Source organism: Rhinolophus hipposideros (genome assembly GCF_964194185.1).
Source record: "Rhinolophus hipposideros genome assembly, chromosome: 13".
Classification (NCBI taxonomy): domain Eukaryota; kingdom Metazoa; phylum Chordata; class Mammalia; order Chiroptera; family Rhinolophidae; genus Rhinolophus; species Rhinolophus hipposideros.
In genome coordinates, this window is record NC_138059.1 from 63,183,555 (window position 1) to 63,210,959 (window position 27,405).

At 36.8% G+C, this 27,405-nt stretch overlaps 1 protein-coding gene across 1 annotated transcript in view; it reads left to right on the top strand.

The window, feature by feature from the left end:
• Positions 1-27,405, top strand: part of PREX2 (phosphatidylinositol-3,4,5-trisphosphate dependent Rac exchange factor 2) — a 242,281-nt gene that overhangs the window by 193,455 nt on the left and 21,421 nt on the right. The window contains exons 36-37 of the mRNA XM_081070293.1: positions 11,247-11,313; positions 11,565-11,755. Of these exons, the coding sequence (XP_080926419.1) occupies positions 11,247-11,313; positions 11,565-11,755 (258 nt within the window). The remainder of the gene's footprint in view (positions 1-11,246; positions 11,314-11,564; positions 11,756-27,405) is intronic.

Here is a 27,405-nt window from a genome sequence, read left to right on the forward strand (position 1 = left end):
AAAAATTATCTGTCCATATTTATGTGGTTTTATTTCTGGGTTCTCAATTCTATTCCATTGGTCTATGTGTCTGTTTTTCTGCCAATACCATACTGTTTTGATTATTGTTGCCCTGTAGTACAAGCTAAAGTCAGGGAGTGCGATACCTCCAGTATTGTTCTTTTTTCTTAAGATTGCTTTGGCTATTCAGGGTCTTTTGTGGCTCCAAATAAATCTGATGATTTTTTGTTCTATTTCTTTGAAAAATGCCATTGGGATTTTGATGGGGATTGCATTAAATCTGTATATTGCTTTGGGTAACATGGCCATTTTAACTATGTTGATTCTTCCAATCCATGAGCACGGAATGTCTTTCCATTTCTTTGTGTCTTCTTCAATTTCTTTCAAAAATGTCTTATAGTTTTCAGCATATAGGTCCTTCACATCCTTGGTTAAGTTTATTCCTAGGTATTTTATTCTTTTTGCTGCAATTGCAAAGGGAATTGTTTTTTGTATTTCTTTTTTTGAGATTTCATTGTTGGTATATAGGAAAGCAATGGACTTTTGTACGTTGATTTTGTAGCCAGCAACTTTACTGTATTCGTTGATTGTTTCTAATAGCTTTTTGGTGGAGTCTTTAGGGTTTTCTATATATAGCATCATGTCATTGCAAAGAGTGATAATTTAACTTCTTCATTCCCAATTTGGATGCCTTTTATTTCTTTCTCTTGCCTAATTGCTCTGGCAAGGACTTCCAACACTATGTTGAAAAGCAGAGGTGATAGGGGACAGTCCTGTCGTGTAGCAGGAACTTTTTATATCATGTGTAATTAAGAGTTAAAAGGAAATTGTCACATTCAGCTCTGCCCACTGCACTTAAATGCGACCAAGATTCCTCAGGCAGTTAATAAAGAATTTCCATTAAACTCATTTTTGTTATTCTACAATCAAAATAAAGGTTAGGAGTGAAATTGTGATTCCCCATATTCAATGTCTTTACATATACTTTGAACAAACGCTGCATGTACCAATATTTAAAGTTTTCAGTGTGAGAAATGAGCTAATTTTTTGCTTGGTAACTAATCTGGGTTAGAATGGCAGCATAGCTTATAGGGAAAAATGTATCTCTATACTCTTCCTTTGTTGTTTTTAACAACCCTCACAGTAGAAGAAAACCGGTCTCACAGAGATATGGCAACAGGAGGGAAAAAGTTTTAAAAGCAATTTCTTAACAAAAATTCAGTGAAATTGGATTATCATCTGTAAATTATGGATAAATATTACCAATTTTATTTCTCTAACTATGGTGTTTCCGCGAAACTAAGACCTACCCGGACAATCAGCTCTAATGCATCTTTTGGAGCAAAACTTAATATAAGACCTGGTCTTATTTTACTATAATGTAAGACCGAGACTTTATGAAATAATATGATATGATATATGATATGATATGACATGATACAATATAATACCTGGAAAATAATATAATATAATATAATATAATATAATATAATATAATATAATATAATATAATATAATATAAATCTGGTCATATTAAAGTTTGCTCCAAAAGACGCATTAGAGCCGATTGTCTGGCTAGGTCTTATTTTCGGGGAAACACGGTATGTTAAACCATCAGTTTTCAAAATTCTAGTTAACAATTAAAATGACTATAGAGATGACAAGTTTTAAATAAGAATGGATGCTTATGCTTCTGTTCAGTTTTTATGCACTTGGTTTAGGGTTGACAAACTAACCTTCCAATATCACTCATTGCCGTGTGGCCGTGCTGTGATTACTCCGGCAGCTCACACCACCTAGGACTGACTCTTGCGACTTTACACCTTGTTCAATAGCACAAGCGCTTTTGAATGTTTGCCTGGTGACACACTATGAATTGTTATGCAATTTCGCAGTTCTTGCTAGCAATTTCTTAAGTCTGCGAACCACAGTATGAATGGCATGAGCCAGAGGACATAGGCGGGATTTAAAATAAACAGTTGTTGAGAGATGTCGCTTTGGCCTTTCATCTATGTATGTGTGTTCCCAAAACGGGGGTTGGAAATTGTGAAGTGAGCTGAGAGCAGATCCCAAAGGAAAGAGAACAAGCTTGTGTTGTGCGTGTCTGGGGAAAGAAATGTTACTGGAGTAACGTGGAGGACAGGGCCGCACTGTGGTAGAAAAGCAGGTGTAGGAAGAGCCAGCATTAGGAGTTTCTGTTTTTCCACAAAGAGAGGCTGCTGATGTCAGGTTCTTCAGACACTCAGCTGGGAGCGAAGGACATATTCACACCTGATGTGTACACACTCCTTGAGGGAGGAACTTTGTCTCTGGAGCTTTGTCTCTGGCCATTGCTGTGTTCCTGAAACAGGGAACCGTGCTTTATGCCTCAATAGATGCTCTAACAATACTTGTTGAAGTAATGGAATAAAAGTATGAAAAGCATGTCTTTATGTCCAGAAAACAATATTGTACGATGAGTATTTTTTTATTACTTTCAACTGTTGTTGAATACCACATGGATTTCAGAAAGGTTAGACAGATTTACAGTAGTTTGTCAACAATAAGAACAAGGGAAAAATTTTTTAAGTCTCATATTGTTTACTTCTTCACTTCCATCTAATGCAACATAACAGAATCTATGGCAAAAAAAGGCATAGGGAGCTCTCTCCTTCTCTCTCTCTCTGCCTCTCCCTCTCTCACTTCCTCCTTCTCTCCCTCCCGCTCTCTCTGGCTCCATCTCCCTCTCTCCCGCCTTCTAGCCCCTTACCTCTGTCCCCTGTCTATCTCCTCCTTCTTTTCTTGTTTACCTTCTCTTCCTTCCTTCTTTCCTTCCTTCCTTCCTTCCTTCCTTCCTTCCTTCCTTCCTTCCTTCCTTCCTTCCTTCCTTCCTTCCATTCATTCATTCATTCATTCATTCATTCAACTACTGTTTATATCTGCTGAGTTATCTCCCCACTGCCATTTCTCATGCCTCCCAGGTAATTACTCTTTCCGGATAATTAAGTAACTTCGCCCACATCTAAGTTCCATGATCTCAATGGACTATTCCTCTTCTCACTCTGAAGATTCTCCTTATGCCTTAAAGACTCTTCACTCCTTTTGCCTAATACCTACTTGTCCTAATGTGCTCACTAATGTGCTTTAGCACTCTTGTTACATTCTTGTTACATCACCCATCACACTGACTGTAATGACCTGTTCATTGTCCTCTCTCAAGCACAGCTTTTTCGCAGGTAACTATTGTCGTATTTCACTCTTCTATCCTCAGTGCCTGCCACTGTGCCTGCCTTATTTGTTCACTGAACAAATAAACGAATCCACAAATCTGTGGTTTAAACATGTACAGATCTGGGTTCCTGAGAGGAATAAAGATAACCCAGGAGAGTGTTCCGAGTGAGAACAGTAACGTGAAGCAGGAAACAGGGAGAAAAGAGGCGGGGGAGGGGAATGGGAAGCAGAAGGGGTTGTACTCAGAAGCAGGGTAAAATGGTGGTTACCAGGGGCTGGGGGTTGGGGGAAAGAGAATGATGTTGGTCAGAGGGCACAGCTTTGCTGTTATGTAGGATGACTAAGTCTAGAGATCTAATATAGAGGCTCATGTCTATACTTCCTGATACTGGAAGAAAGTTAAGAAGGATTTCAAGTGCACTCAGTACACACAAAAATGGTATCTTAGCTTGGTTGTAGTAATCATTTTACTATGTATATGTATATATCAAATCATATCGTACACATTACATATATATGATTTTTATTTAAAAACATTTTTTAAATTAAAGATATAGTAATAATAATAATAATAATAGCTACCATTGGATGACTTGCTGTGTGTTAGGTACTGTACTAAGAACCTTGAATTTTGCTAGTAGAAGAGAGCACAGCCTTTTATAGGTTCCAGTTTAAAAGTACAAAAGCCAGGAGTTAGGTACATAAAATCATGTAATAGTACTTAATCATGTTTGTTGTATTCTTTGCTTACTTAAAACTAGAAAAGATTTTTGTTGCATCATTTCTTGCTGGAGTAAAATAACACTATTGTGAGGCTTGCAAGGGACCTTATGAATATTTTTTTGTGTGATGGAAATTGTCCTCAGTAAGGAGAGATTATTACACACCTTTCCTCTCTAATTTTCTAAGTCCTGAAGATTACTTTCCTTAAAAAAGTATCATGCTTCAATGCTAATTGAGATGTAACCCAATATTTATAAGATTAAGAAGAGTCCTCCCTGGAAACAAAGAATCTTTATTTTAAATGTGCATAATAATTATTTTATCTGTTTTTGAAATTGAGATGTTTAATATATGTCTTTTCCTCTACTAGGTCACATATATTTTTAGTTTCTTGATAGTCTGGTAACTCCAACTCCTTTATAGCACTCATGAAATAAAATTTGATTCCATTCAATACTACATCCAGGCTGTGTATTAGACATGGTCTTTGATGATGGGATTGCAAATTTTTTAAAAAATGGGTCTGGGGTGGCTGACAGTATGCAGTTTAGCAAAGATGACTGAATGAGTGCAACTCAGTATCATATTGTACACATTACATACATAGTAATATCAATTTGTCTGTGGGACAGTTCTCAAGATGTTACATTTGAGTGGGATTTTGAAGAGTCAGCAGACTTTTGTCAAGAAGAAGGAGGTGAGAGGGAATTCTAGGCAGAGAAAAGGTGGGGAGGTTTTCAGGTGGATGGTTTGTTGGGGGGATGGAACAGGAACTCAGCAGGGTGAAGAGATGAGTGATGGGACAAGAGTTCTTGGAAAATTGTCAGGAGGGTCCTTTAAATGACTTTCAGTGAGGTAGTGAAATGTTTTTTAACTATGCTTTAGAAAGGTAATTTTAAATGACAACTGCAGTTAAAAGAGGAATGCAGAGAAAGATATGGAGAAGGAGCTGACCTGTCAACTTAATATAAATTGAGCCTGTATAAGACTTTTATGATTTTAAACCTGAACATTATCCTTTCATAGGCAAGTGCCACATTTTCTGGAGATATCTGATTGCTATTAAATTAAATAGAATTTGTTTAATTCTTTGGAGTTACTTTGCTGTTTTTTGGTTTTTTTCTTGGATACATGAGATGTGTTGTTATTAATATAGTCCAACTTTAGGCTTGAAAATCCTTTCTTATTTTCAAGGATTTGCTTTCTCAGTTTATTTCCACAAAGATTCTGTTTCAAAATGGTAGGGCATGGTGTTGCCATTGGAAAATAACGAATGTATGCTGTATCTTAACAGTAGATGGTGCCTGTGGGGATATATACATGTTACAGGTACAGGAAAGAAATATCACCCTAGCAGACTCATGAAAAGAGGGATAAAATGAAAGTGGAGAAAAAGAGTGTTTGGAAAGCAGAGAATAGGATTTTAATCCAGTCAAGTTGCAGATGGAAGACTGTCAAAAGGAGAGTGAAATAAGGGAGCAGTGGGGTGTGTTTCCGTTATCTCTGACACCAGAATTCTGTTTTTAGGGCATAAGAGAAATCTCCGAGAAATGCTTTTTGTAATATGAAAAAGTCTTGCCCTCTGTGGTCACATGATTGTCTTGTTAACTTTCAGCATTTTTCTTCCCCAACACTCAAGTAGAAATGGAGCTGTTAATTGTTAATAGGCTGTTCTTAAATGACTATAACCTTTAGATGCTCCATTTTTGACAGGCCAAACACATTTGTCCAGGCAAATCCGAGTTTATCTCATTATTCAGAATTTCATTTCATGTAACTTTAAGTAAAACCTATGCCAGAGAAGTGAAGGCTAATGCTTATGGGCATGGAAGGTGGGTGGGATGGAGGTGCAAATTAACATTCTTCCACCTACTTATTCATCAGGCGTTCTTCTCCTATTTGTGGGCAAAGGTTAGACTTGTGTGGTGATAATTTGCTTATACAAGAGATCAGTGTCTTTTAATGACATTTTCTCTAGAATATTTTTTCCCCCTGATTTAAGTGCTATGGTAACCAAATGCAGTTTAGCAATAATACTCATGAGACACACAGTGACCCCTACGGTCAACTGCTGTACCATCGCTACAATGACATATGAGTTCTGACAAGTTCTGGCAATTAAAACTTGTTGCACCTATGTTGCTAACCCTTTTTGATATCAGAGGGATTATTCATTATGAATTTGTACCAACTGGACAAACAGTTAACCAAGTTTACTATTTGGAAGTGCTGAAAAGACTGCATGAAAAAGTTAGATGACCTGAACTTTTCGCCAACAATTTATGGCTCTTCCATCACGACAATTCACCAGCTCACATGGCACTGTCTGTGAGGGAGTTTTTAGCCAGTAAACAAATAACTGTATTGGAACACCCTCCCTACTCACCTGATCAGGCCCCCAGTGACTTCTTTCTTTACCCGAAGAGGAAGGAAATATTGAAAGGAAGACATTTTGATGACATTCAGGACATCAAGGGTAATACGATGACAGCTCGGATGGCCATTCCAGAAAAAGAGTTCCAAAATTGCTGTGAAGGGTGGACTAGGCACTGGCGTCAGTGCATAGCTTCCCAAGGGGAGTACTTCGAAGGTGACCATAGTGCTATTCAGCAATGAGGTATGGAGCACTTTTTCTAGGATGAGTTCATGCACTTAATTGGCAGACCTTCGTGTCTAGTCATTTCTATGACTAATAGCTCTAATGAACAAAACACTGTTATAGTTCCTTTTTGAAATGCAGAATGAATGCTAAAGTCCAAAAGCTAACTGATACAGTGTATTTGGGGATAGGACATAATATTAGAAGATGTATAGATGAGTCTGGCCAAGTAAGAAATTTCCATAAATTATTATAAATATAGAGATGATCTCATAAGCAGTGGTCTGGAGAAGAAGCAAGAATATAGTAGAGATCTGAGCTGAATACTGTAGTTGTTCCTCCTTATTTATAAAACACCAGTGTCTTTTATGCCTTACTCATCTCTCTTGGAAAATTGGATGTTGTCCAACATGCAGGAAAAAAGGGGGTTGGGGGGTAGGAGATGTGCCAAAGGAGAAGAATGTCATTTTTGTCACTGATTTAATCTCTGCATACCTCCTATGACAAAATTAATAAGTTTAAATATTTTACATCAAACTTGCATTTTCTCTCTTTGTGTAAAATCCTGACCATCCATGTATCACCAGCCTGTCCCTATAGAGCTATGATCTTAATTCTCTACCCATTTGAGAAAGCATTTTCCTGGTTCTGAAATTAGTATATTAGGTTACATAACTCTCCATAATTAATCTTTATGTTCCCCAGACTCGTTTTCTTTCTCATGGCAAAAATCAATTCCCTATTTCCATGTTATAAATGCTGAAAGATGTTTTTCATTTCTATGTCTCTTGAAGCTCTAAATTCCATAAAGTTTCATATTGTTTGTGTCGTGTATTTCTTTCCATTTAGTCTTTTTTACTGGTAGCTAAGTGTTTACGGTGTAATGCTTCTCCACTACTTAACAAATGAATTATGTTTCTTTACTTTGGTATTTCGTTATGTCACAGTATGGATCCAGACTACTTGCCCAGTGTTATCTCTCCCTCCCTTACATGAATCTGCTCTTCAGCTAAATTGGCTCCATCCATTTCTATATCTGTTCTGCTCTTTGTGATGTTGCCTCTGCTTGAAATGCTGCTTCCCCATTTTGACCTGTTCAGAATCCCACCCACCTGTCAAAGTCTAACTCTTATGTAATGTTCTTATGTGGCTTTCCTTCTTCCTCAGATGGGCATATACCAGTAACTTTTTGTACCTTTTAACTTGCCCATCACCTCTGCCTTGCATTATAGATGCCTGTGTACTGGTCTTCACTACTGAATTGTAGGAGATAAATGCACAAGATTAGTTTCATTGTGGTTATTTGATTAACCAGTTCACCAGTGTTGTAACTTACAGCATTATCACTGGTATTTTATTCTATAGGGACTAAATAAAAAAATATTACTATAATGAATTCATTTGTTACGACAGTTAATTTACAAACCTGTGACAATGACGCCTGATGTAAGCCAGCTTGAAAGGAAACTTACTGCTCAGCTTATATAAAATAGTAGCAGCACTTTCAAAATGTTCTTAATAAGATTTGCTATATTGAGACAAAGGACCATGACTTCATTCTTACTAACTTCCGAAGCATAATAAATTATGGTCAGTTTTGGCATTAATCCAATTTTACCATTAACTTTCTCATAAATTTTGATTAAGGAACATTGTAAGACTTGCAATTAAAGGAAGTACATTCGAAATTTATTTCCTGTCCACAGTTTGTCGTGTTGTGAAAAATACTGAAGTTCGATGAATACCTGTAAATCTTAGGGATAGTAAAATATCAGACTCAACAACCTTTTTTTTTTTCTTTCTGATGAGAAATACCTAAAATTAGTTGCAACCTCAAGTCCAAATTTTTCTTTTAACAAATAATTGACTAAAATATTTGTTGGCTATGTAAATTTCATAAGACTAACAAGGTGGCTATACTTCATGGTTCTTTTCTCTAGACATCATCAGCGTATAGATATATTTTATAAAAATTCGTTGCTTTTTATAATCATGGATTAACAAATATTATTTGCACAAGTCTCAATCAGTAATGTATTTAACTGAATTTTTAGTCGGCCTTTATCCTCTAAGACTATTTTCAAGGGTGCAATTATATCATTAGATGCTTTTTCTATTTTAGTTCTGCTACATAACAGCTTAGGTAATATGAGATTGTTTCTAAATAAGGCTTCACATGATGTGGACATTTATTTATTTTAAGTCTATAAAAGTTATTTTTCTGCTCTCTCTCTTCATCAAATATGTTGTGTTTTTTTAAAATGATTTTGCCCCATTGAAAAGTTGAAGATTTCTGCCAACTCAGTTGAAGTGAATAAAACAGAATTAGATCAATATGATCCTGCTCTTAACTGTCTGAACCAGTGACAACATTTTGTTTTTTAAAGGAACATCTCTTTCAGAAAGTAGGGGGCATGCTCCGTGTGGCCTGCTGCAGTGGCAGCTTTCAGTAGTCAGGTTTTCCTTAGATGACACTTATCGTCAATGTGTTTCTTCCTAAACGATTCAAGGTAGGGAAGAGCTACAGTTTCCACAACCAGGGCACCCGATTAAGCCATTTCAATGTCATTCTTCCTTCTATTGTGTGTACTTGAATAATAGTTTTTATTGTCTCTTGAATGAGTCCTGTTTGCTTACCATAGCACTGAGCACATTGTATGCATTGATTAATCTTCGGTATTACGCTATCGATACATTAGATAATTCTAATATCCATTATAAAAATGAGGTACTTGAAACCGTGGGAGGCCAAAACTCTTTTCCGTAGATCCATGAAGTCTTTTTAACTGCATTCTTTTTTTTTTTTTTTTTTTTTTTTTAACCAAGCTCACTTGAGGAAAGCATGAGGACGTCTGATTAGGGTATCTCTGTAGGTTCTGGTTTTGAAGTGCCACCTTTGATCCAAGCATATAGCAATGCTAGATAAAATATGAAGACAGAAAGTGGTAAAATCACAGCTGAAGTCAGAATTTATCATCTCTGTCCCAGGCAGCAAAAGGAAACACGAGCAATAATGAGTTACAAGCTGTATCTGCTGGTCAAGGGTGGTGGACAGTGGGGGCTGGTACAATTTCTTCAGGGTAATGAGAAATTAAAGTCATTCCACACTAGGTGGAGATCCAAAGCCAGCCTCACTGTTTGAAACCAGAGCATAGAGGAGGTCTCCTCCACTTCTGAGTAAAGGATGAAAAATCTCCTGCCCACTACTGCTTGAGACTATAGCTTTTGTGGATTTAAGATGGCAGGAGGGGCTTAAGATGACACGAGGAAGCTGACATGGCCATTAAACTCAGCTCTGAACCAAATCACTCAACAGTTCAGTGATGTGACTGGTAATCCAGCCATCAGCACAACATAATACTTGAATACAGTTCACCAATATGGAACTGATTATAGTTGGGTGGTTCTAGGCACAAAATGGGCACAGAATCATCTGTGAGGGAAAGATGATGAGAGAAGAGATGGAGCTGTATCAAAAAACTAAATAAAACTAAATTAAAAATCCTCCCACTTTAAATGAACTTGCAAAATAAAATTCCAACACACATGAGGAAGCGTAACACTAAGAAATAGCCAACAAAATTGACTATTGAAAATAAATTGGATCCAGTAGAAATTATAATGTTGGAACAGCCTGACAAAGTATATTTTGGATACTCAAAATATAAACAAAGGATTGCAGTCCATTAAAAAAACAGAAAATCGTGCAATAAAAAGAGTCAATTATCTAATTATTTATTTACCGTACAACCGTTTATTAAGATCATACTATGTCCCACACACTGTTTTAGGTACTAGAGATGCAGCAATGAACGAAAGTAAATAAAACCCATATCCACAAAGAGGTTACATTCTTGTGGGAGAGTTTCCCTCTTAGTGGTGGAAATAGACAGAAATCTTGCAAATGATAAAGATAATTATTGAAATAAAATCCCCAGTAGAAAGGATAAACTGCATACTTGACAGTTTTTTCATAGGGAAGATATTACTTAGCAAATCACCTAAAATGCAGAAAATGGGAAAAAAAAGAAAGAGTGTGTGTGTGTGTGTGTGTGTGTGTGTGTAAGTATGGAGAGACAGAGAGACAGAGACAGAGACAGAGAGAGAGAGAAAGAGAGAGAGAGAGAGAACACATGAGATTATGCAAAGAGATAATAGTTGAGATTTTTTTAGAATTGAAGACAACACTCCTCAAGTTGAAAGTACACTGCAAGACTGTCTGGATAACTAATAAATCAACACCTAAACACTTTGTGGTAAAACTGTAGACCATCGAGGATACAAAGAAAATCTTCACTCATCAGAGAAAAAATATAGACTAGCCCCAAAACAAAGACAGCTAGATTGAGAGCTGACACTAAAGCAGAATTGCTGGGAAAAATTGTCCTGTCATTCTGGATTCTAGAATTCTGTGCCAGAGTATACTACTGACAGACATTGACCAAAAATGTTAATTGAATAATCAACTTTAAAAACTGGATATTCTCGAGGAAACAAGCCTAGAAATAAAATATGGATTTTAAAAAAAGTCTTTACTCATTTTTTTCTGAATTGAAGACGATTGACTTTTTTTTTTGGCAATTCCCTCCAGCCTAGTGTTCAACACTTATGTTTATTCATTTTTATTTAAAAGGAAGTCAGTGAAACTTGTATGTCTCCATACATTTTAATTTTTCTAACAATAAATGATAATTTATTCCTTGGATTCTTCCAGGGCATTCTACTTGGACAAGTCAAATTCACCACCAAACTCCACATCCAAAGCCGCCTATGTCGATAAGGTAAACCTCGATGATTGCATTTCTGGATACTCTGCCATCTACGTACCTTTCTAATTTAATTTCTCTGCTATTATTCTTGAGCAACGTGTACGTAATTATAACAAGTTGGAGTCTCCAGTTCTTTTACCTCCATAGTAGAATAGTTTCAACTGCTCATGAAACGTGATAACAACCATGAATTGTATTCCATCTACAGGGATTTCTTTCTACTTAAATGTGTGGAACTTTCTGTTCATCCTTTTGTCCTGCAGCTGATGAGGCCTCTTAATGCTTTGGATGAACTGTACCGGCTGGTAGCCTCGTTCATCCGGTCCAAGCGCACAGCTGCCTGTGTGAACACAGCGTGCAGTGCCTCGGGAGTGGGGCTGCTGTCGGTGTCGTCGGAGCTCTGCAGCAGGCTGGGGGCCTGCCACATCATCATGTGCAACAGCGGTGTGCACCGGTACGTGGATTTGACCTTGGTCTGTGTCTTTGCTACCGAATTCAATTCGGGGGTTCTTGTGTACATGTTGGCTACATGACATGATAACTGGAAACCTTCCAAAGCCTCAGATATAGTTGGACTCAGACTTCAGAAATTAGATCATCCTTCCACAGTATTTCCTGGCTTTAGTGCTTATGTTATCCATGACTCTTTGTTCATGCAAAACAATAGAGCCCTACATTTATATCATTGTGACCCAGGATCTTATTACCCTGCTATTTATATTACAAGATTTATACATTAGGTGCAAAATTGTACATTGATTTTATTCACTCTAAAAACTTGCTTGGTCGGATCGGATGCAGCTAGCTAAACAAAACATTTCTCACTGCACTTGATGAACACTTCACTTTTCAGTGGTTTGCATTCTTATTGCCCAGTTGTGATGAGCTGGACGCTGCCTTGGGGTTACTACCGTCTTCCCACCCCTGGCAAAATTATAGTTCAGGAGTCCACACAATATACTGTTCCTGAAAACGTAAGGGGACTTCGAGATGGGTCCTGTTCAGGTGCTCTGTCTGGGACAGCTGAGGTAGCTGTATGAATGCATTTAGCGACATCAGATGCAAAAAGAGAGTGGGGAACCACAAGTCGTCCTTTTTATAATTACTGCTCCTCTTCTGTCACCTCTTCTGCTTTATGAGGAAATGGAACCATACAGGGCAGCATTTAGTCCTCATTGTAATCTGAATAGGTGGAGATCTTCTGTCATCAATCATTGTCTCTTCTCAGTTCTAGGCCAGTTAGATTTTGAGGATGGCGATTATTGTTTATTCACATTTACTTGGTACTTCAAACCCACGCAAAGGACTGCAGTTGGTACTATTGACTGTGAAATGTCATAAAGTGGTGACATTTATGTTAGAGACATATAATATGAACAACAAACAACAAAAATAATAGCAATAATAATAATGAAACATAATAAGATCACAAAAACATAATAAAACTAACAAAAATAACAAACAAACCTACACTATAAGGAAATGCAAATAACCTAAGAAAGTTGCAAATAAAAATAAAATTCATAGAAAAAATAGATCTTTGAGATGGTTAGAACTAGGGGCTTTCCATGGAGAAGATGATGTTTGAACTGGGTTTGAATGGGTCAAGTTGAAGAGGTAGAAACAGGGAGAAAGGTGATTTAAGGCAGCAGGTTCTCATGTGTAAAATTCCATTTAGACTTGGTAGGCCAAAATTCTGTTTTTTAAGTCCTACACAGCATGTTTTCGCTTATGAAATTGGGTAAGACTTTATTTTTCTGAAAGGAGCGTGACATTTTTGTGGCTGACACAATATACGAAATTTTTCCTTCTATTGTATTTGCTGTATCCTTTGGGCTCTATTGCAAGCTTATTAAGAGCTTATTTGAAAGTATCATTGCAACCAAATATATAAAATTATTTCCTAATATTTTTTACTAGCAGAAAAGTGATCTTTCCCTTATGATCAAGTTACATTCAATCATTCTGTTCTCATTCATTCATTCTTTCTTTCAGTTATTCACTCACTACTCATTCATTCAGTAAATATACGTTGAGCACCAGTTATGTGCCAGAGCTATTCTAGTTGTTGGGGATACAGCATTGAAAAAATAAAATCCGTATTTTCATATAATGTGCAGTGTGTTCGGGGGGGGGGCAGATGAGAAAGTAAACAAATAAATAATGTAAGGTGGTAGGTTGAATACAGAAAAGAACAGAAGGCAGAGGGGTGAAAAATGACAGGACAGGAAGAAGAGGTAGTACCGTCTTTCCAACGAGGGGATTTCATTGGAGACCTGTATGAAGGTATGCAGATTAACTTAGAGAAGGAGCACTTGATCATCAGAGGGAACAGTCAGGAAAATGTGGGTTCAAGTGGGAGCATGTGTGATGTGTTCAAGGAACAGCCCGGCGGCCATAGTGGCCTTGGCAAAGTGTCATCGCCTTGATTATTTGTATTCTGACTTCACCCTGCTGTAAGACCATAGTTACCTGGGGACTAGATACACTGTGACAACCAAGCGAACACTTCAGTCTTAGAAACTACAAGCATCCTCTCTTACCTCCACATTAATTTACTGGACATTAGTGTGATTAACTCTGCCATTTAATTGTAGAACCATGACTAAGTTGTCCAAATTGTTCTCAGATATTCCAGGAGCAATTTTGGAATGTGACTGACATTGTACAGGTGGAAAAGACTGACCCTCCACCACAATTTTACAATTGCTGTGTCCGTTGGTGTGCTAGAATCAGATAACATTGGAATTTCATAGTAGTTTGACTTTTTTCCATTTCTATACTTCAAAATAAATATAGCTTTAGTTAATTCATTTTGGAGACATTTACCCAGGTATAGGCCCAAATGCTCCATGACAGATACTGAATTTAAGGTTAAAATTATTTGAAAATGGTATGGTTTTGTTTTTCCATTATGCAGAATAAAATGGGAGTTTAACATTATCTTTAATCTTTTAGAGGAGGCTATGCTTAGATTTCTTCATGGTAATAAAATGTGTGCTAATTTATTTTGGAATCAGAAATCCCACATAAGACTAGTTCTAAAATAGTTTCTTAGTAATTCTAATTCAGACAGCTAGAGAGGAACCCAGGCATATCGATACTTGCACTAAATGTTAGACAGGGAGGTTTGTCTTCAGCTTCCGACCAAAGGGAGAAGTTCACAATGTGAGTAACAATAAATATTACACACACTATAGTATTCCTATCATTTACTTTTAAAACCAAGACGAGAGGTTGTCAACAAATGACATCCACATTAAACAGTAAATTTCCTGCCTTTCCTGATTTAATTTGCGAAAAAAGGAGAATTTAAAATAATTTAAAAGTATTGAGTTATACTGCATGTTTGATATTAAAGAAAACAATGTGAGTTTTCAGTACGAAAAGGCAGACTTACTTAGCATGACTTTCTAGGTATTTTAATGCCAACCTGAATTAGGTGGCAGAGCTGCATACAACAGTGAATGTGTGATTAGTTGGAATTCAGGATAGAATTCAGGATAAATTATTACAATCTTCTCATTTGGCCGGCTTTGTTTTTATTAAATTCTCTTTCCTAGTGTAATCCTTTGTGTGTGTTACAATTCTGCTCATGAATTTTCCTGCCACACTCTTAAAACATTCACTTAATGTTAAATATCTTTATTGCTGTTGAATGGTGGAAGGATAGCAGGAGTGTCTCTTTTTCAGATCAGGTTTTTGCCACTTAAGCAATAACAACATGGTGTTGAAAGGTAGTTTGACCAATGGAAAATTTCCAAAATTTCCTATCCTGACGTGCCTGCTTTTATCTTAATGCTGCATCATCTCTTTCAACTTCTATCAAACAATACACATTTGAACATAGTTTTATAAGTACGTATAGTTTAATAGTGGTTTTTTTGCTCATAGTAACCATATACGTATTTCGAAAATGTGCACCTCGACTTTCTCATTATCACCTTTATTTATTACATAATGTTCCACCCAGTTGTTATACCATGGTTTCCTCATCTGTTAGTTTGGTGGTTTCTCTTCTTTCTCTATTGTACATAATACCTGCAAAGAGGCACCTTTCTTTATGTAGCTATTCAAATTTCAATTTATTTTCCAGTAAGCTGAAGAAAACAAAAACATCCTCCAGATAAAATTACTGTGTCCAAGAGTTTAAACTTTTTTGGTTAATATATTATTGTTTAGGTTCTCAAAAGGATTGTTCTGCACAACACAACCAGAAGGTGAGAGTCACTGTACCTTGAATGTAGAGGGTATTCAAATCCATTCATACATCCTGTTTCTTCATTAGATGTACAACGGTATTTCAGTAGTGCTTTTATTTACCCTTCATTGGTTAAAAAAATACAAACATTTGAATATCTTTTAAATTTCCTTTCCTACAAAGACTTACTATGCTATCTATTGTCCATATACCTGCCTTATAGACAACTTTTTGCCAAAGTGAATGTTTTTAAAGCACTGAATCAGCACTGTGGCTTTTAAAGTTCTCTTTTGTATTCAAGCCAGTTATTTGTTGCAGGCAATCCAAAAGCATGCTACAGGGATTTCTATATTTCCGTTTTATTCCATACTGCCACATCTTTCATTCAATGCGGTATTTTGTTTTGTTTTGGTTCTTTATTTCCACCCCACTCTTTACTAGCCAACTGTTTTTCTTTAACTGATATAAATCGGTACATTGCAGATGTTGTAAAACCCAAGGCATGAGTCTCGCTGTGTCCAAAAACAGATACCATTTTCCTCCCACTCCACTAGCTTCTGCTTCCTTTGCCACAGGGAACAAGTGGATGGAAATTTCCAGAGGCTACTTGAAAGGATATGCCAAAGAAATTTCCCCTGAGGGCAAGAAATCTGGAATCACAGTTTTCCCTCTAAGGCAGGGGTGTCAAAACTACGGCCCGCAGGCCAACTGCAGTCTGCAATCCATTGTTAATTAGCCCTCAGCAAATTCCAAAAATATATTTAGTTTACTTAAATAAACCAGGTGAGGCAATACGTACTTCACCTTGAGTGAGTGGCCCAACTGTTTGTGTATTTTACCTCATATGGCCCTTGGCAAAAAACATTGAAAAAAGTTTTGACACCCCTGCTCTAAGGACTTGTTCCAGACAGTTTTTGTCCAGTATTCTCTGAATCTATTAACAAAGGGTTTTTGGGGTGTCAGAGTCCTGGGATGGACCTGCAGGAAGTGGGGTGACGTGAGCACAAGTCTCATAATCCTGACTCACCTGAGATGCCTTTGAACTAAAACCTTGGAGATCTGTAGACATAAATTCCCTTTTATCTTCATGCTTTATGGTGAGAATGAATCTCCTTCAGGAAGCGAGACCCTGCGTTTTTAGCTAATATCCAGAGGGGACTGTGAATAGCACCATCAGGTCACTGCCTCAGGGAACCCCCAGCACCTGTTGGTGTCACCACTGTTTCTGTTTAGAACTCCACACAGGTGTGAGAGGGAAACAGTCTGTGGCAAGGCCGACCTGTTCTCACTATGAATAAATAATGATGAACATGAAACTAGCCACCATCGACATATTCCAGTGTTGGACTGCTTTTTCTTTAATACCTGGTAGGAATTAGTTTTAACATGTATGTAAAGTTTGAGGAACTAAAAGGATATTTATTATATATAACTTCAAAGGGGTCTAGTTCCAAAATACATTTCTTATTTGTTTTGTTTTTTGGAAATTGAGACCTGTTTTCACATTAGACGGTAATACAAATGGTGGCTGAATTCTCAGTCATCCCTCTTCTCCTTCCCATACTGTATTTCCCCAAAAATAAGACCTAGACAGACTATCAGCTCTAATGCGTCTTTTTGAGCAAAAATTAATAATAATACAATGTAATGTAATGTAATAATATAATATAAAATAAAATAGAATAATGTGATATGATATGATATGATATGATATAATATAATAATATAATACCAGTTTTACGTTAGTTTTTGCTCCAAACTTCTGCATTAGAGCTGATGGTCCGGCTAGGTCTTATTTTCGGGGAAACACGGTACCAGCGGAAGCTTATATAACCCATCATGTGAACATAGGATCAGACCCAGAGTATGATTATAAGCATTTGTTAGAAAAATGAAATCCAGGAGTTAAAATAGAAAAACAGCTAAAGAGAAATATATGAGTTGATTGCCAATTTGGTTAATGGAACAGTTTTTATTTCAAATGAAGATAACTGTAAAGACTTGACTCATATAAGCAATTTAAAAAATACATTTTTCCGGTAATTCTCAATTAACAATTTTAAAAACCACTGTCGTTTGAAATTTAAAGGACTTTTTCTTAGCAGTATTTGATTCTTTCATCACTATTACATCAAAGAACAAATTGACAGTAGGCTCCGATTAAAAAATGCAGGATCTTACACATGTGGGGCACTCAAGGTAAACTGACTTAGGTAATCAGAATCCTACGTAATAGGGTATATGATCAAGCGGCATCTTTCTCTACCGTGCAACTGAATCATCAAGTAAGAGGAGGAGATTTACTCTGGGGATTTGCATATGTAGGTTAGATTCTTGGCATAGACAGAAAAAAAAAATACATACTGCAATAAGGAAACGTAGTTTTCCAATATATCCATTTTATTTTTCTGTGCAATGATTTGAGAGATTCAGGAACAATATTAGTAGCAGTGCTTGAATTTTAAATCACCAGAAAGATGGCTAAATAGAACAGAAGTAACATTTCTGCTAATTCATGCTCCCAGGGTACTGTCTATTTCCAATAAGAGGCTCTAACATTATGCTCTGTAGTCAGGAATCCGAAACACATTGGTCTAAAATAATTTTTATGTAAGGGTAGCAATAGCAGTGACAGAGATGACATTTCAAATTGTCATTAAATATAGCTGCAGTTTTGATTATTTGTCTTTACACCATTATAATTTGATTATGATTAAGTTAGCTAGTATCATTTATTTGATATCTAATAAGATCATTAATAAATCAAAACACCAAAAACAAAAACGAAAAAATAAAATTGCTCTCTAATCTTTAGAAGAGAGAAAATGAAATGCTGTAATAGTGGGGCTCTGGGAGAAAGACAAAGTATATCCTAGTCATGATAGGATATGAGTATAAATCTTAATTACTCTGCGAATCTCATAGAAACAGAGAGTAGAAATGTGGTTATCAGGGGCTGGGAGGAGGGGGAAGTGGGGAGATACTGGATAAGGGGTACCAAATTTCAAATATGCAAGATGAGTAAGTTTTGGAGCTCTAATGTACAACAATGGGACTATAGTTAACAACACTGTATTACATACCTGACATCTACTAAGAGGGTAGGTCTTAAGTGTTTTTAACACAAAGACAAGAAAGAAGAAAAAGAAAATGGTAACTATGTGACGTGATGGATATGTTAATTAGTTTAGCTATGATGCATATTTCACAATATATCTGTATATCAAATCACCAAGTTCTATACCTTAAATATACACAGTTTTTGATTGTCAATTATATGTCAGTAAAGCTGGGAGAGAAAAGAAAAGTAAACCTAGAATTTCAAATTATACTGAATTGTACAATTGACAAATAAAACTCCACAATTTATGCTCATTTTGACAACCAGGTAAATAAATAATCTAGGTATAGTCTCTTAAAATTATAGGAGGAAATCAAATATTTCAAATATGATAGAAGTTTCATTCTTTTGCCTTTTCCCATTATCTTTCATTAAAGCTCTCTATCCTAAAGAGGGGATCAAATTTACGTATACTGGGGGTGCCAAAAAATGTGTATGCCTTTTGAGGTTATCTATATATTACTTAGTAGTTTGCTGTAATCAGAAGTGTCTGGATGCTGATGGTAATCACTTTGAGCACCTCTTGTAATTGCAGAATTCAAACGTGAATTGTATTCATCTTTTGTTTATTGGTACCGTGTTTCCCTGAAAATAAGACCTAGCTGGACAATTAACTCTAATGCGTCTTTTGGAGCAAAAATTAATATAAGACTTGATCTTATTTTGCTATAATATAAGACTGGGTCTTATATTATAATATAATATAATATAATATAATATAATATAATATAATATAATATAATACAATATAATAAATATAATATAATACAATACTGGCTCATATTAATTTTTCCTCCAAAAGACGCATTAGAGCTGATTGTCCGGCTAGGTCTTATTTTCGGGGAAACACAGAATTACACAGTATTACAATTTCTTTTTTTTGGTAATTTTTTTTTATTAGTTTCAGGTACACAAGACAAAGTAATACTTAGACGTTTATCATTTATATCCCTTACACTGTGAACCCCTCTCCCCCCATCCACTATCCCTCTGACATCGCACTGAGCCATTACACAGTATTACAATTTGAGTATTACAATTTTAATAGTTTTCTCCTTTCTTGAAATGTGTATACATTTTCTTTTTGGCAACCTCTATATATTTGTCACTTAGATTTTTCTTTGCAATTGATTTGAATCCTTAAAATTAGGACATTAAATTATTCTGTTCTGTTAAAATGTCCATTGTTTTCTTAAAATTAGATTACTGTGAAAGACCAGAACAGTAATTATGAGAATGACTTCTTATTGCCATGGTTTCTTGTGTTGACCTCCAGTAATCATGTGATAGTGACAAAACAAGCCTTAACTCCAGTACATATAAAATGAGAGCTTGTGCATAATTACCTTCCATTGTTAAAATCGGAAAAGTCTAGGTAATCAATACATTGAACATATCTTCACAAAATAATCTAGATATATAATTAATAGTTATAGTTAATATTTTATATCTGTATTTGTTATTTAATTGTGTTATTTTTGACATTCAGTGTTTTAATTGACATTACATGATTAGCTATAACTAACTTAAATTATAGTTAATATTTCATAGCTATAGTTGCCAAACCCACTTTGACTATGTGAGCATAGCAGTAAAATTTAAGTATTTACATCACTAAATTATATTTATATTTAGCTATTTAACAGTGCTAAACACAAAATCTAATTTACAAACTATTCAACAAGCCCTGATTCTTCAAAACGTATTTTAAATAAACTATAGTTACTGTTTTTTTCTAAATCTGTAAAATTACACTGAAAGCAAAATAAAATTCCAGTCACTTTCTGGGATGTTTCTGAGGGCTTCAAAGTAGTGATTTTATAACTGCTCTAATAAATGTCATAAACCAAATGCCCCACCCACCAGAGGAGAGAAGGAACACGGACATCTTGCCAATATAAATGTTTCGCTTTTGTCTGCATGATCGGAATTGCCTCTTTTTCTATGGGAACCTAGAGTAGGAGAGCAGGTGGCATGGAGGAAGGTCCAGGAGGAAGCTACAGTTTCTGCCTTTATGATGTTAATCTTAAATTGGCAATAGGTCATCTAACATATTCATGAGGAATACAGAGGAGTAAGATTTACATCCTGGGAGCAGGGAGGGTATAAGGTAACACCTGTGACAGGATTTAAAGCATGAATAGTGTTTACCAGGTGATGGCGATGGAGAAGGATGGTTCAGTGTGAAGGAATCGCATGAAAACAACACTGGGTGTGACATAGAACACACTACTTGGGTGGAGGTCTCAGTTTGCTATTTCTGGGCAATGACCTGAGAGCTAGAGGGGTAAACAGGTTGGAGAACCGAAGGCCCTGTCTGCTAAGTTAAGGACTGGGGACTCTCCTGAAGTCCCTAGGAAACCAATGAAGGGTTTTCAGCAAAAGATCATCATGATTAGGTATTTAAAAAGTATTTTAAAAATTAAGCTCACTCTCGTGGGAACCAAGAATGGAGGCCTGGAGATAGCCAGAATATTATAGTAATGCAACAGGAGATGACACGATTCAAACTAAGGCACTGACACAAAGGTCAGAAGGGAAAGAATAGAGGCCAAAGGTATGACATGGTAGTCATCAGGAGGAGATGATTGGTGAGAAGTAGAGAACAGCGGAGAGACGGGGAAGGTGGTTTTGACTATTCAGCTTGGAAAGATGGCTGAGGAATGGGGCTGCCACAGGGGGAAAATATGCATTTTTCTTGAAGGGGATTGTGGACAGGGATATTGAATTAATCTGTTAGCTGTTGAATTTTAGCTATCCATGGTGTACCTCTATGGGGAATCATCTCTGATGTATTTATAGTCAGCAAGCATAAACATACACACACACACACACACACATACACACACCCCAAGAGGCTGTGAAAAACACACAAGTGGGAGTGAGAAATTAGTACAGGGAGACAGGAGAAGGCGACCAGGTCAGAGAAGTCTTCACTCGTATGGGAGCTGGGTTTAAAACATTACTAAGAACTTTTGGGGACTAAGTACACGTTAAGTGTTAGGAGCAGGGAAAAGGTTTTCCAGGAGAAGGCACAGAAGTGTGAGAAAAGAATAACCAGTTGCCAAGCGTTTTGGTTGAGAAAAGATCACCAGAGAGTGCAGAAAAAAACGTATTAATATTCCCCGGTTCTCCACCTCCCTTCCTCTGTGTGCCCTGCTAAGGGGAGCAACAAAGGGGGGGGGGGCCTCAGAATAAAACACTGAAAGAATGACAAGAAAGGTACAAAAATATTCAAACAAAGCTCTTTTCAGTGTCTTGGATAAACAGGTCAAAAAGAAGACAATTATGGTATAGTGTCAAAGAACCGGGGCCACAGATGAAATCCTGTACCGGTCACTCTCGTAAGTGTTGGTGTGATCCAAGAACATGTAAGGAGTAAGGAGGAACGTCAGATAGCAAGTAGAGAAGGTGGGAATAGCGAGGTCACGTGGAGGGACTTCACGTAGCTGCGATAGGTCCCCAACCTATTCAATTCAACTCCCAAAAAACAAAACGAATGAATTGGTGAATGAGTTCAGGCTGAAAAATCTAAAATGTGAAGGAGCAGAATCAAACCTGGGGCTAAGGTCCTAAATTATGCACGGATATTTCATATTCTTCCATATTTTCAGTAATGCCGATACGTCCTTGAGTACCTGAGTGCTCACTTACTCATCCCAAACGTCAGTGATTGCCTCAGTCATGAAAGCGTGTCAAAGAAACACACACCTTAATGTGCGTGAATGGAAAGGAATGAGGGATGTGGAATGCATTTGCCTGGCAGTTGATTTTGAAGCCTCGGTTTGAAGATACACGCTGAGATTTTCCAGGGCACGTATTGAAAGCTGCAGTAGAGAGTCTCAGTATCTCTAAGGGGAATTGCATGACTAATTCCCTGAGAAATGTGAAAATGTGCCCCTTCAACTCGATTGCTTTTTTGGAGCTCTATAGAGTGAGCTGAACATTCACTTCGGCTGCGTTTCTGCCGCCAGGATCTTGTGACAGCTGTTCTGTTCACTTCTGCATCCCGTTTTGTCATTTTTCCATTCTGCCCCGCTGGGCCTGCCATCTCTAAGCTTTCTTTTCCTTAACCCCACCCCCCACCCCCCCGGATTTCAGGTCTCAGGCTGAGAAATCTAGGGACTCAGTACAGCCATAGCAAGATTTCCTCAGACTGTCTGTTTGACAAGGGTCAAATGATAATGTTGGAAGCATCAATAGTCATCCGGAGATTATTTCTATAGAATATACTGGAAACCTGCCTGAATGATTACTGGCGTTTGGATTGCAGCTCTTGTTAGACTGTCATTCAGATGTTCCGAAAGGAAGTCCGAAAGGAAGAGTATGAATATTTAACATTTTAGTGTGTGTGTGTGTGTGTGTGTGTGTGAGAGAGAGAGAGAGAGAGAGAGAAAGAGAGAGAGAGAGAGAGAGAGAGACAGAGAGAGAGAGAGAGAGAGAAGAGAAGAGTGATTTCTTCATTGTTGAAAATAGCTTTGCCCTATTAAGAAAAGTGTTTTCTCTGTTATAGGGGAACAAGAACACCAGGGTTGGGTTTTTGAAATCCCCGCTGACTTACGGCAATTTTCTCAAGCTTTTCATTTGTCATAAATGCACCGTGGAGGGTGAGCAAGGTGGGAAAGGCCAATAGGTTAACAGTTGCCGTTCCACGTTGGTGTCGCACACTCTGCCTATGTAGAAGCATAGCTGCCACTCCAGGTTGATCAGTATGTGACCTTCTGCGTTAGCCCTCAGGAGTCCAATTCTCCCTCGGTATAAGTAATAAAAGGGAGCAGGGAACATAGAACCGTGCACATTAAGTGATTAGTTTCTTCAATCAGGTGCATCATTCTAGTTGTCAATAGCCTTTTCACAGTGAGGCTCTGTACTTAGTGGTTAAAAGTAATTAGCAGCCAGAACAAATGAGATCGCTGCAGGAATGAACACACTTTACACAGAACAGTGCAGTTTACAGAGAAAAATGCACATCTGTAATAGAGAAGGAACACAGTCTCCTTTCAATTTATTTTTACTACTTGATTGCTTCACAATCGATATACTTACTTAGCATGCTTCAAATCTAGTTCCTTTTTAATCATGAGCACAGTTTAGTATGATGAATCTATACTCATAGTGAGATGGTTTGGGCTGGCTAAATTAATCTCTCCCAAAACAATGCATTTAAAGTGTGAATGCTGAGACCAAGATTGTGGTTGTTGAATTATGGATGTCGGGGGCTGGAGTTCTCTAAATGTAGTCATCTATGTGATGTGATTTTGGAATAATGGAAAGAGCCCTGGATTTTGAATGAGAAAACTGGTTTTGAATCCTGTTACTTACTCACTGAGTGACCATGATTGCATCACCTGGTCTCTCAGAGACTTATTAGTGAATTACGAATAATGATTTCTTTCTGAAAATGATGGCTTGCAGATTAAGTGAGCAATACATGTGAAGGCATCTATTACGGGACGTGGCAATAGTAAACACTCCATTTTTTCAATCTTAATCTGTGTTTCTGATAGTAAATCCAGCGTTAGAAATATGAAATGCATCTGTTGAAACATGACTAAATCATGCTTACTAAACTAGGGGAAACCCTGCAAGAACTACATATTTGAATACATCACAGTAGACGCCAAGAGAATAGATATTAAATGTTCTCACCACAGAAAAAGAAATGATAATTATGTGATGGATATAGGTGTTGGCTAATGCTATGGTCATAATCATTTTGCAACTAATAAGTACATCAAATCGACACATACACACCCTGTAAACTTGTCTATGTCAATTATATCACAGTAAGGCTGGGTTACAATAGGATGAAAGAGGAGTATGAAAAATGCAAGCGTTACCTCCTCTCATCTGTAAGAATTAAACTGCACAGAACGTTGGAACCTATTGGAGCTTATTTTCAGAATCCTCCTTTGATAGCTTGTAGAAAATCACTCAAGAGCAGCTGACCAGGCCCCCCTTGAATTCAAGGATAAGAGGTTTCCTTTCCTAGTGTCAAAAACAGTACAGTATATGTAAATATTAGAATAAAGGTAAATATTTAGGACTGGAAAAGAATCAGGTGCTAGTATTTGTTTATTCATTCAATCATTGAGGGAAAATAAAACTAGTTATGCAGCGCCAGCACATGCCAAGCACTGTGCTACAGCAAACCAGGGAGACGAGAGGGCTGCCCTCACTGCACTTACAGTCTGAGGTCTTGACAAGGGAACCACACGGGAAGCCAGACAGCCCTACTATGTGGCACTAGTTCCGTTTAATAATAACAGTAGGAGAAAGATGGTCAAAAGATTGGGTTTTTAAGTGAAGTGACTCAGAAGGTTGGAAACATTTTTTTAAACTACAGTAGAGGGGAAGAATATATAACATGTCATTATGACAGGATGAAAAAATTGATTTTGTTAGGGTTGCAAGTGTATTCTGAACCCAGAAAATACTGGTAAGTGATAAATGGATAATATCTTCCATCTGTCATAAAAAGCTTCTGTGTATAAAATAGTGGTGTGCAAATAACATTAGTAGCTGCTGATGGTCCCATTTATTTCACCTACTTCATTCTCTTGGGATTGAAATAGGTACTCATTATTCTTCTCCAACACTGATGGCTGCCCAGGAAACTTGAGCTTATTACGGTGTCACCGAGAACCACAGCTGATTAGATTCTTAATAACTTGTTTGTGACAGTCACTTGAACAATTATAATAGACCTGGCTTTTAATTAAAGGAGAGAAAAAGAAGACTTTTCATAGAATAAGTGAAATGGTTTTTATGATTTTTTAAAGAGCTAAATCTGTAAATAAATGTAGAGCTATATAAAGACATGTAAACCATGTGAAGAATATTATTAAAAATAATAGGTTCGCAGGCTATCCTTATACATATATTCTGAGTGATGCTCTTGCCCTTAGGGGATTTTCACGCTCTTGTTTCCATGACGAAAAGCAGCATCATAGTTACAAAGGATGGTGAAAATGAGGCAAAACACACAGAAGTCCAGAGCTAAAAAAGAAACCCAGACTCTGATTGTTGTGTAGGATTCCATATCAGGGCAAAACTCAGTGATTTCAGAATCGTTAAATCTTTTTTTCACTTTGTATTTACCTCGTACAAAATCAAATTAATCTTCATGTTAATGCAAATGATTCAAAGTGAGTTTCAATGTTTAGCCAGTTTATGTAGATTGTTAAGGGGTCCTGCCTAATGCTGACATTTCCAGTTGGTCAAAACCCTTGTTTGGTCAGTGGTCCCCTAAAATTCAGAAAACCACAGTACTTTGGGTGTGTGTTTTCCATATATCACATTTTTCTCACAGGAAATTATTCTGCTAATTATACTGCACTAGCACACAAAAAAGTAACATACTTATCCAAGTGTCTCAATTCTGTGATTGCACAAAATAGTTAAAAATTACTGCTCAAGTAACTTTTGAAGCAGCAACATGTATCCCTAAATTCATTGACTCCAGTGGGTTTTGTTGTTAGGGAATAGTTTTTAGTCTTAACTGAGTATGTAATATTATTGAGGAATACAATAGAAAAATTTAAAGTAATGTTTAGTCTCATCCTCAATTTTTAAAATTTGGGGAAATAAAAATAGTCTCCCTTGCTCAAGGTTGCCTTTTCACTTTTCATTACTTTTTAAAAATCTCTTCACTTCGACGTCTACCTAATGTTAATTTTTGGCAAATTATTGTGGCTTAAAATTCAGAGATCTTTATTACATTAGGCTTCCAGGTCTTTTAGTTAATATGCCAGCTTATAACTAGAATCTGGATGCGCCTCCTCCACTAACAATAAGAAAACTTGGGATCACCCAAGAGATAGCAATATAATGATGAGCTACCAAGGAAAATATCAGAATGCCTGACCGTGACTTGCTGAGAGTTAGCAAATAAATCCACTGTAAGAAAACAGAACTCAAAGCCATAAACCTCACATTGTTCTGGTTTCCCACGTCAGCTTCAGTGACTACGTCACACTTGTGGCCCAAAAGGGGTGATGCATCTCCCCAAGTGTTCAATTTAACACATTTCAACTCGTGGGAGATTGGCTTCCTTATTCAGTACAATTTGAATCAACATTAAATGAGGCAGTAGACCTCTGGAGGTTTTAAAAGGTAATGAGAGTAAAACTGATGTTTGTATCAGTTATCAGGGTAAATGACCAACTATGTAGGTGGTCCTTAGGTTTTGAGAATCTTTTATCTAATTTATTATAAAATGTCCTGTTTGATTTGTTTTTGAAAAGGCTTTACATTTACATGTAACTGGATTCAAGATTTGAAGTCTTATAAACCAAATGTTGTATAATAGATATGCCTTAATAAATGGTTGAAATACAATATTCTGCTATTAGACCAATGTAGGAAGCCAAACTTTGTCTCTCAAGGAGACTTATTTGAGAGATTAGCATGCTGATCATTTTGAACCCCTAGCATCCCAAAATAGGACTGGCAAATAGACCATTTTACATGCTTTTCCTGACCTGTCACTCCACAGTTCGACATTCAAAATAAAATTGATACCTAATGTCTAGGATCAGTTGGGACAAACACATGAAATAAAAGACTCATATTAGCAGGTGCTAAATTATAGTAAACTCTACTTCAACCAAACCCCAATTTATAAAAGACACATGGGTAGAAGTGTGTTATTGAACTTCGTGTAATTATCTTAATCCTATGACATCATAATCTTACAAAAGAATTTACCACAGGGTTGCTTTAATGAATATCTCTTTAAAATAAAAAGTAGAAAGCTTTTTTAAATAATTAAAATACAGTG